The 12,224-nt window shown below is 33.3% G+C and overlaps 1 protein-coding gene across 32 annotated transcripts in view; it reads right to left on the bottom strand.

Moving 5' to 3' along the window:
- The window catches only part of LOC113518763 (modifier of mdg4), a 362,824-nt gene that overhangs the window by 252,035 nt on the left and 98,565 nt on the right, over positions 1 to 12,224 (bottom strand). Inside the window, exon 5 of one of the 32 annotated variants that reach the window (XM_052892509.1) lies at positions 7,297 to 11,791. The exons of the other annotated variants lie outside the window; for them this stretch is intronic. Coding sequence (XP_052748469.1) covers positions 11,571 to 11,791 — 221 coding nt within the window. The 3' untranslated portion in view covers positions 7,297 to 11,570. Of the gene's footprint in view, positions 1 to 7,296; positions 11,792 to 12,224 lie in introns of those variants that run through there. 32 annotated transcript variants of the gene reach the window in all.

The raw sequence follows: 12,224 nt of genomic DNA, 5'->3' as shown, positions 1-12,224 counted from the left end.
GTTTTAAATTACTGACGACGCCAGTAACAAACTACAGAAATGTTAGCTACGTTATTAAGTTGTCAAAGTGACGTTACCACACATACAAACGCACACAAAGAAAAAGATTTTTTTATTATAAAAAGACATGTCCACACCTTCCTGAGTCAACACTGAGACAATATGGTCCATGAATACGACCAATCAAAAGAGAATAATTTTACTCTCAACAGTTAACCTAACTATTCCGACTCACTAAATGCTTTTTCACACTACGTTTGAAGGGTCCGAGGTTGTAGGATGAAGGAAACACATCTCGAGAAATTACGTAAGAATTGGCTAACTTATTTGTACATGAGCTCGGGCAGTCAACCGATGTAGTCGCTGGCTTACCCTTATGGTACATTTTTTTAGACCAGTAGTATGTTTATATACACTCCTCGCAAAAATTAAGGGAACATAAAAATTATTGAAATTTTTGGGTGATTTTCAACAGGCTGTATTTCAGTGAAAAATAATCGTACAGGAAATTTAAAAAAAAGGGTTTTGAAGCTTGAAAACTCTAGTTTTCAGATTTTTTGGTGAAAAAATTTTTTGAGCTCCGGTTTCCATGCAATTCTTAAACAAAGCTGAAAATATTTTTTTTTTTCAAAATTTTCTAGGTTTTGTTTTTCACTCTATGGGCATGGAAAAATTTTTTCGAGCTACTCCATTGTATAGGTCTCTTAGCGTGTTTATTCAGCTTCAAAAATCGCTTTGGATGGCTCAATTACGACTATTTGTCTCCGAGATATCGAACTTTGAATGCAAAAGCATCCTTTTCCATTCAACTGCTAATATCTCTGGAACTACTGGTCGCACAGCAAGCGGGCGCCGAGTTTCTTTATCTGCATAAAATTTTCTTGATTTTTTTCGATTTTTTTTTTGATAATGAATTTTTAAAAAACAAAAAATTGAGTAAAAAGTGAAAAACAAATGAAATTATTGATTTTTGAATGGATTAGGGTGAGTTTAAGGGACAAAAACCTTGTTCCCTTATTTTTTCCAAAATTTCAATCAATTGGTCCGGGAAAAACCGTTGAACCGATCGCTCCAGGGATTTGGGGGGTTCTTTAAGGAACAATAGACTGTAAAATTTTCCTCAAACCTTAGCTTTCCCGCCCATATTAGCGAAGATACAGCCAAGTAACCAAAAAAGGAGAAAAAGTCACTTTTTTCCACTTTTTTCAATTCAATGTTAGAGGTGGAAAAAATTTTTTTCTTCACTAACTCTTGACTGTGCTTAATTGGAAATTTTATGCAGATAAAGAAACTCGGCGCCCGCTTGCTGTGCGACCAGTAGTTCCAGAGATATTAGCAGTTGAATGGAAAAGGATGCTTTTGCATTCAAAGTTCGATATCTCGGAGACAAATGGTCGTAATTGAGCCATCCAAAGCGATTTTTGAAGCTAAATAAACACACTAAGAGACCTATACAATGGAGTAGCTCGAAAAAATTTTTCCATGCCCATAGAGTGAAAAACAAAACCTAGAAAATTTAGAAAAAATTATTTTCAGCTTTGTTTAAGAATTGCATGGAAACCGGAGCTCAAAAAAATTTTCTGAAAACTAGAGTTTTCAAGCTTCAAAACCCTTTTTTTAAATTTCCTGTACGATTATTTTTCACTGAAATACAGCCTGTTGAAAATCACCCAAAAATTTCAAAAAATTTTATGTTCCCTTAATTTTTGCGAGGAGTGTACATTTATAACGGGAAGTTAATGAAACAAAAAAGAATAAAAGATCAATAAAAGGGAAATAAATAAATTATTATAAGCTAAGTAGAAATAAAAATACTATCTTTAGTATTAACAAAATAGTACAGAACAATCCTAAGACTGTTTCTTATTACAAAATAAATAGAATTAAAAGCAATCCCCAATTTGTCAAAATGTAATATTTCAAATAACATCATAAATAGTTTAAATATTATAATTTATTAACAATTTTTATTATAAAATCTTCAAAGGCCAATGAAGCCCAGGTAACAACAGCATAATTATATATTATCTTTACGCCAAATTCTGTGCAATGTAGACAGAAAAAATAAATGCCAAGGGCATCTATATGTAAAACTAATAATTCATTAATTTTCATATTATGATTCATCATACAAACATACCAATTATATTATTATGTATTTAAATACAGGCATATGTACCTATCGATGTATGCAATTTGAATCAACTTATATAAACTGCTAAAAACAATAATATTATTAGAATACATGTATTATTATTTATTGTATATACATTTTCACTTTTATTTTTTTGTTATAAAATATTATAATAAAAATATAAAAATAACATATTTAATTCTACAGTGTCAAATAATAATAACAATAATTTTAATTATTATCTATATAAATCTGTGAACAAACATTCTTATATCGATAACTAATACAGGACAATTTAAATATACAAAAATATATATGTGCATAATATACATGTGCATATACTTGCCATAATCATACGTACATACTTGGTACTTTACTTACCTTGAGCACAAAACCCTTAAGCCTAATTCAGACTGCTTTAGTAATTCGAGTTCTAAAATTATAGTTCTGTGAGAACAAACATGTTCAAACAAGAGCATTTTAGTCATTTTTTTTTTTACTTTGAAAAAGTTTTTGAATATTATTTTTATTTAATCTGAACTGATTTATTAATTTATTCACTTTTTTCCATTAAATGGTTCCATCCATCATTGTTCCTCACTTCTGTATAGATTTCATACTAAGGTTTAGGTATATTAAGGTATACTCGTCATCACTTTCCATTCCAAATTTTGTATCATGTAGCACTTGCATAGAATGGACCACTCCTTCCTTTCCCGTGGGTGTCATAAAAGGCGGCTAAGGGAACTTAATGATCGAGAAATAGGTAGCAGCGTCCCTCTTAAAACATCACCAAAAGCCAAATTGTGGTTGCTAATCAGTCTGCCAAGCGTGGCAACTATAGGCAAAATCATCCCAATGGTAAACTTCTACAAAAAACGCTCCCGTTCCTTATGACAGTCTATGGGAGAGCCCTATGTTCCGTAGAGGACAAATAACGGCTGAAAGGACGATAGTAATGATGACTCTCCATTCGGGGATAGGTCATTGTTACTAATGTCTACCAACGGTTCTATCAGTAATACTAACTCTATATCCATTTGATACCTGCTGCTAATTTTCACCACCGTGCAACCGGTCATAAACTAAAGTTTCATCCCAACCATCTGGACGAGTGGCGTTTCTCCGTCATCCGTTTTTCAAGGCACTTTCAACCATTCTTTGGAATCAAATTCCAACAGTAGTATTTCCGAACCGATACGACATTATAAGCTTAAAGAAAAGAGCCTATTCCTTTTTAAAAGGCCGGCAGCATGCCTGCAATACCGTTGGTGTTAGTGATCATGGGCAGCGCTCGTCACTTACCATCAGGTGAGCCGCATGCTCGTTTGCTCTGTGTTGCAAAAAAATAACCACTTAAGACAATGTTCTCGGGGTCCCGTCAGAAAACCGTGAATAATTCCTTGTGCATTATCATCATCATCACGATAAGCTAATTGATTTGCCTTCACCTTCACTTATAAACCGATTGCGCAGGTTTGCGCAAAAAAACCGCTCGCTACCCGACTGAATTACTAAAGCAGCCCGATATTAACCTTAGAAATGACTATGTTCATTATTAAACTTCGCAATGATACCGTCCACCGTGGTAATGAAGGCTTTGCATTTGGCCCGCATTTTGAAACCACACTGCCACCTGGTCTTCGGACCCACTACCTTTTCCTTATAGAACTTAAAACCACCAGCTTCTAATACTGTTGCACCCCTAGATGTCTGAATCATACAAACTGAAATAAAACAAATTCAATTCATATCGTATTTTTTATTACCGACGCTAGTACACCAGCAACACATTTCACCCCTTTTTATATTTGTTTTTATATAGATAGATAGATATACGTATAATTTATTATCATTACTTACAGCACATAAATAACGACGACAGGAAGGAAGGTATTGTTAGTAATGGGGAGGTTAGGTTTCAATATACCCTATCAGGTCGACCTCCACGTGGTTCCCCTTGGAAACTGTCATGACTAATTTATCGTTGAATTCCTCACGATGGGCTAACTATATACCTTTACATCCTCATATATATATATATATATATATATATATATATATATATATATATATATATATATATATATATAAAACAAGTAACAATTTTGTGTTTCGTGCATGTGCCATAGTAATTATTATTTTATTTTGTGTTATACTCTTTAAAAATAAATGACAGATAGAACATGTTTTACTGAAAGGAATTTTAAACTTATTACACATACCTATTCATAGAAGGGGAAAAATTTTGGGACACTTGATACGACATGACGAACTTATGAACATTATAATAGAAGGTAAGATAGAAGGAAAGAAGGGAAGAGGGAGACCGAGACATAGTTACATCAGGCAGATCAAGGAAGGAGTTGGTGTCGTGTCGTATCAAGAGGTGAAGACTCGCTGAAAATCGTAATGAGTGAGTGACAAGAGCTCCAACGACAAGAGCGCAGCTCCTAAATAGGATAGATAGACACATACCACTTACAGAATTATTATTTTATTGGAGTTTTGATGTGACTAAAATAAACTACAATTTAACATCATAATACATATATTCAATATTTTATAAAAAATATGTTTACTACACACATGTACCTATGCATAAACTTATGTATGTATAGTATAAACAAAATCTATACAGATAGATAAGTTATGAAAATGTATCTATGTATATTCTCATAAAATATGAACTTACTGTACGTATGTATGTGTAAGTATCTATGTACTTACTCGTATCATCATATTGATATTCTTTATGATATGCATTTTTTTATACAACATAGAATGGCAAACAAGCTGACGGCCCACCTGATAGAAAGTGGTAACCGTCGCCTATAGACATGAGCAGTACCATGGACATAACAGAGTGTACCGTTTCGCGCATGATACCCCCCATTTGCCATTTGAGGACTCAGGTGTTACTCCTTTAAATTCACGCCATATCCCACCCTTCAAACCGAAACACAGCCATGCAAACATGCTTCACGGTAGAAACACGGATGGGTTTCGCCATTTATAAATGGTCCCCATTAGCCGTATGGTTCCGGCATAGAATGGGCCACCCCTTCCTTTTATATAGGTGCCGTAAGAGGCGATTCAGCGAACTTAATGGTTATAAGGAGGGTAGCAGCGTCCCTCTTAAAACATCTTATAACCAAAGATTAACTGCGGTTGCCAACCTGCCTAACACGCGTGGCAACTACTAGTAAAATAGTTATTCTATTTTATATATATAAAATAAAATGTAATTTACAAGTGAATAAAATAAAACAACTATTTTATTCACTTGTAAATTATATTGTCAAAACATTTATAAATATTGTGAGCAAGAGTGTACTTATTTCTGACAGAGATCTCTTCCAGTCAAGCCAATACAGTTAGAAAGCATGTCGTTAGCGGGCAGCTGAAGTACTACACCTATTAATATTTAAAATACATATATTATATATTTGTAAACAATTTGATCAACCTTCAAAGCGGCTAAGTTGTCCAGGTGTTACACTTTGTAGCTAAATATAAACAAAAACGCCAGTCAGTCCAAACAAATTATCAAAAGTACTTATAAACTTTCATAAACATCATAAAAGTCTTGAAACCACGCAGCTACCATAACAGTCTGCTCGTCACGGAAATCTCTACTCTTCAGGCACTTCAGAAAATGAAATCTGTTTAAGATTAGATAAGTGCATAGTAATACTAATAATCCATATCCAGACTATGTTCCATAGTATGATCATCATATCAGCCTTTAACTGTCCACTGCCTCCCCCTTTTGGGGGGGTTTTACCAGTAGTTGCCACGCTTGGCAGGGTTGGCAACCGCAGTTAGGCTTTAGAGATGTTTTAAAAGGGACGCTATTGCCCATCCCTCGCCCTCCCTTAGTCGACTCTTACAACACCTAAGGGAGAGGAAGAGATGGTCTATTCTATATCGGGACCACATGGCTACATAGTATGATAGTAATACTAATAATCATGGTTATGATCCATAAATGCCTTCACTACCTCCCCGTATACAGTCGTTATAAAGGCCCGACACTTGGTTCGGGATCTGGTAGAACACTGCCATCTGACTTTCGTGCTTTCTTTTGATACCCGTTTCTCCCTGGAGAAGCGATATCCTCCAGACATGAGCATCACAGTGCCTCTGTCAGTCTTGTATTGATGTACTGAAATAATACCGAATAGTACATAAAAATAACAACATAGAAAATACCAATTACATTCAATATTAAATGCCAGACTAATCAGGCATCCCTGAATTTAAAAAGTGAACGAAGGGGACATTTTTTTATGCAACTTAGAATGAAAAACAAGCTGAATTGATGAAAAGTTAACCATCGCCTATTGACATGAACAGTACCATGGACATAACAAAGTATGCTGTGTCGAATATATTACCATTACCTACATACATTACCATTCTGAGGACTAATGTGTTATACCTCTGTATCCTGTAATGTCATTGCCATATTCCTATGCCAGATCAAGGGTATAATAGATAATAGATATAATAGATCAAGGATGACAAAAAGTAAAAAACCCTTCAAACCAAAACACAGTTATGCAAACAAAATTTCTTCAGCAGACGACTTCCGTACAAAGTTTCTCTCTGGTAAAACATAAATAATTACAATACAGTATAACTCGAGACAGTTATTATATTCAATATTTCGAAAACCGCCAACATAAAACTCTCGTTCAATATACCTACCATTACCTTTTATATATTGATTGAAGACTTTACTAACTTACACAAAATTTCCAAATCCCGTTTCATCTACTTGCAAAACTCGTCTACTTCATACATGCTGGTCCCGGAATGTTTGAAGTCATGACTTCACCTTCAAAGACAGCAGGATCTATTTAATTATTAGAGGATTTTTTCTTTAACTTTTCCGATATTTAAATGATATAATTGATAGGACGACCACCTATTGACACCTGTCATTTACATATTTTAAAGACATCCAAGAAAATTACAGGTGTCTCTTAATTTTAACATATTAATTTGCATTTTATTAACCTTCATAAATTAACTATGAGTCATTTTGTTTTGTGAATTACTCACAAATATAACGATGGACGCAAAACAGTGCGAATTAGACAATTATTAATAGCTAATGGTGTCATCATTGATTAAGGGTAAATAAAACAACAATGAAAAATCATAATTATAGATATATATGTAAACTATGATGTAAGTAATAAAATATTGTGATTCGAAACATTACACTTGATGAAATACTGAATGAAGCAGCTTAAGATTTTATCCACCACCATACCTAACTACAATATTAAGTTAGTATCATTTTAAGTGCTTTTAATTTTATTGTTTATAAATTGATCAAGTTAGTTACTACAGTTAACTTAAAACTATGTTGTAACACTTATCACTACCCACCTTACAATCAATAAATATAAGATAGTTCAACCTGTTCCGTCTATCCAAACTAAACATCCAGCCTGGTAACTAAACCCAGATTCAATCATAAGTGAATTTTTTCTGTATTACTCCAATTTATTCTCTCGTTGAAAAGTATTAAAAAATTTAAGTATCAAATTATTTATTTCATGTCTCAAGGAACACTCTTGTTAATCTTAGTAAATTTTTCTCTTTGTAAATAAGTTCATCAGGATTCAGAAGTAATTGAAATACGAGTAAATATAGAACACTAGCTACGATTAACGCGTGTTCATTTTTCAAAATTGTTTTGAACGGCATGAAAACTGACACAAAGAAAATGAAAATATTAGTTATGAAGTTATATAAGGTGCATCATCATCAGAAAGAGTCCTGTCCTTGTCCTAATTATTTGAGGTCAATATAATTTCCCTTTCATTCATCTCTATTTGCAATCATTTTATGATTCACTCACTCCATTTGAGAACATATCATCTCTCGCACAGTCCATCCATGTCATTTTAGGTATTTCTCTATCATTATAATCATTTACATTCGTACTTTTCTGAAAGTTATTTAAGATTTAACATAAAAAAAGGACAATCCCGAAACGAGAGTAACCTTTCTACTGAACAATTTGATTTTATTTTTCATTAAATACACCGACTACAAGTGTGGTAAAACCAATTAGTTTAATTTAAAAACTAAACTATTGAACTGATTTTGCTAAAATTGCCATGAGACCAATTTGAAAATATATCTTTATCATATAAAAAAAAAATCCTGAAGTTCTGAGATAACAAACATAAAAAATATATAACCAAATTAATAACCTCCTTCTTTCTTAGAAATCGATTGAAAAATATCAAATATTAATAACCTTTTAAATTAGTTGAAGGCATTGTAGATAGATAGATACTCTTTAACGCTTCCTCCAAAAGATTACAGTAGTAAACTTATTATAGATAAAAAGAATTACAAGAAATGTTTGTAGTTTATTCTTTACTAGCCAATAGCAATACCATCGTACAAGAATTGAATAGGTTGGAAAAATGTAAGAATCCATTAAATCAAATCAGGCTGGACAATTAATTTGGATAGATGCAAAAGGTCGATAGATCATTATTTTGTCATAGTTTAAAATTTCATTAAAATAACGCCCACAAACACAAGCCTCAATAGATAACTCTTGCAACAAGCAGTGTCTATGGGAAAAGCACCGTTTTGTCATGATGTGAAGGTTTAGAGGCGTACGACCTTATAATTTCTGCATATCTATCTCGGTATAACAAAATAATTCATATTTTTATTTATTAGCGGAACACCATGTCAAAGCCGCGTTTTACTATACATCAGAAAGTCTACATAACTATACTAATTGTTCAAAATTTATTGGTCTGTAAAAATCGTATATATAATTAAAATAAAAAAAAAATATATAATAGTATAATGCATAATCCAATAAATTCAATAATAAAATACCTAAATCTTGTATAGGGTTACAACCCCTAAAACAGCGGTAGGCCCGTTGCTTTACATAAATGAAGTGCCCGGTTCGATGCTCGGTCGGGCCAATTTAGAATTTTTCTTTCTATATTGGATCAAAATATATAACTAATCCGGATTGTGCCATCCGCGGTTGACTTATGTTGTTATGACTCAGTTATTATCAATCTTAAAATCTCGTTTGAAACAAATTTAATCTGATAATTGCATGATAATGAATGTACCACTTCACAAATGTTGCAAACCGTATTTGGTTAGTAACTGACATTGTCAATTTTTTTATGCAACTTAGAATGGCAAACAACCTGACAGCCCACCTAATGGAAAGTCGTAACCATCACCCATGATATCCACCCATGCGTTGCCATTCCTGAGAACTCAAGTGTTATTCCTCTGTACCCTGTAAATTCACTGCCATATCCCACCCTTCAAACACAGCCACACAGCTATGCAAATGCATTCATTCTTTGAGTTTCAAACGTAAATAGTTAGCAACTTGCACAATCCGACCGCAGTAATCATTGTCCAGTTTTCTATTTCGAGAACTTAGCCAATGGTATGATATTTTGCTTCTATATATTTCTAGTATGTATTAGATACGAGTATTTAACATTTCTAGGTAAAATATATTTCAATGTCTGATCACAAATTTTTATAGTATACATTCTCTATAATTTACGAAAACAGGTAACGATATTTTAGGAATACAGCCTAAAGCGTTCAGAACCAAGTATGTTTAGAAAATTTCAAATTATAGTCGATATGTTAACTAGTGTTAAACGAGCCATATGCCTGGTTGCCACCTTTATATAAAAAAGTGGTATAAAAATACGTTGTGAAACCTTAACATTATTTATATATTTTTATCATCACGCCCGGTTCCTTTTAGGATAGGCAGTGAAATCATAAATTGAAGAGTATCTGGGTCAAACGTCTAATCACGCGCGAAAATATTGTTACAGACGTAACTAGTATTACAGTAAAGTACGTACCATCAAGCAGGACTAAAACTTATGACATCATTATTTATTACTAGATAAGGATATAGCATAGCTTTATTCTTGTTTAGTATTCGAGTAATCAATGAGAAGAGAAAATATTACTACTGCCAGAAACTATGCCATTTGTTTTCCAATCTAAATCCCAACCAAAACCATGTCCATAATACACAGTTACGCATTCAATTTATACTTAGAGGCCATCTCCATAACGATTGAATGTTAGTTTATTATTTATCCATAGATAACAATAATAAATAGCTAGTGAACTTGACAGGAAATCGTAATTTTGCCTCTCTCATCAGATCGGCCTCTTAATATACAGACACAGATACGATGTGATACCTAAGCCCCACATTGCTAGATCACGGAGCGAACTATATCAAATCTAAAAAACTTAACACTAAACAATAACCGCGTAAAAGCGCTTACACTGCGTCCGACACGATTTCGAGAAAATTCCCTCCATAGTAATCATAGCCATAAGACTATTTTGGATTGAACTGATTTTGTATTAGATGTATGTATGTAGATTATGTACTGAATCAGAGTTCAATTTTACGAAGTCAAAATATGTCAAATTCGGAATGGATTTAAAAAATTTAAGTAACTACAATGTTATGATCACTTCCAGATTGCTTCCAATCCGAATCTGACCCAAGATGTCTTGTAGTCGGCACTTAGTCAAGAGTCTTAAAGGTTTAGTACAATCAATTGACTATTAATGTACAATTCTGTTGCTTCCTTTTTTTATGCAACTTCGAATAGCAAACGAGCTGCCAGCCCACGTGATGGAAAATCATAATTGTTACCTATAACATGAACTGCACCATGGGCATCATTAAATACACTATGACCTTTGTTGTACTCCTCAGAAGTACAACAAAACTCTCCTGAAGACTAAAGTATTATACCCATAGCTTGTAATTTCACTGCCTCATATATCTTGCGTTTTAAAATAAAACAGCCTTGAAAGCACAGCTGTTTGGTGGTAGAAAAGCAAGTAAAACAGATGTGCTGCGTAACTGTTGTGTATTTCGTTAGCTGACTTCTGTCCAGTTTCTCTCTAAATTTCGTTCATTTGAGGAGAATAAATCGAGAATTTACGCGATGAAAAAATTTGCAGATAAATAGTACTTATATATCTGCTTCTTTATATAATACCTGCTTCTTAATTGCCAACGTTTCACAAAACACGAAACTTTAAATTTAACAAGATACACATCATATCTTGGATAACAATAGATTCCTAGGATCAGACGGGCTTTGTAAGAAACATCTAAAATCAGCTATAAATTTTTAATACGGTATTTAAAACCAGCCATTTTCATGTCGTATAGGGAGATCAAGAATATGGCTTGGAATCGAAGTAATAAAACTAGTTGATCCGATAAGAGAAAACTATTAAATTGCAAAGAGAATTCTCGGATACAAATCGGACGCACTGCAATCGCCTACAATATTTCAGAGTCGTCCGGTGTTCCGCACGATTCGCATAATATGATGTATCTAAATCATTAATACTTTAATTAAAATCGATTAGCACTTGTATGTGCCATGGGGTCATGGAAACCCCAGACCCTTACGATCGCGTTGTCCATGGTGTGGAGAGACGCCCGACATCCTGCCTTCGCCTTCACGCATACCCATCTCGTTCGGCTGCCGTACTTGTTAACACGATTGAATCTATATTGACCGATCATGATGACAGGATTGCCGCGTTGTGACTGAGCAAACACTGGATTTAGATCTGAAAGGAAACGCTTTTGTTAGCTACTGACCAGGATTTTGGGTACTAGGCTCTGTATGTACAAAGCATATGAGTTTGAAACAGATTTACCAAATAACTCTAAGTATTTTTTTTATTTTCTGTTAAAAAGATTATGCTTGCGAAGCCTTTACTGTCTTAATTATTTATATATAAGCGAACAATTGGAATTTAATAAACAATACTATGTTTATCGTTTCCTACAATTGTTAATTATTATCCAAGTATACACACATACAAATATAAATCGTATTGATCTGTTATTTTTATTAAATAGACCGTCATTCTCGACTACTATGATTTCAGTATGAGAATAAACCCTTTCGTTTGAAAAATAATGGCCAAAATAGATAGGCAAAGACTTCACGTAATATAGACAAAATAGAATCTAATTAATATAAAAAAATATATAAAA

The sequence above is a fragment of the Galleria mellonella genome, unplaced genomic scaffold (genome assembly GCF_026898425.1).
Source record: "Galleria mellonella isolate WM207_F2 unplaced genomic scaffold, CSIRO_AGI_GalMel_v1 utg159, whole genome shotgun sequence".
Classification (NCBI taxonomy): Eukaryota; Metazoa; Arthropoda; class Insecta; order Lepidoptera; family Pyralidae; genus Galleria; species Galleria mellonella.
The sequence above is the reverse complement of the archived record's forward strand: the minus strand, read 5'-3'. Positions and strand labels throughout refer to the sequence as shown.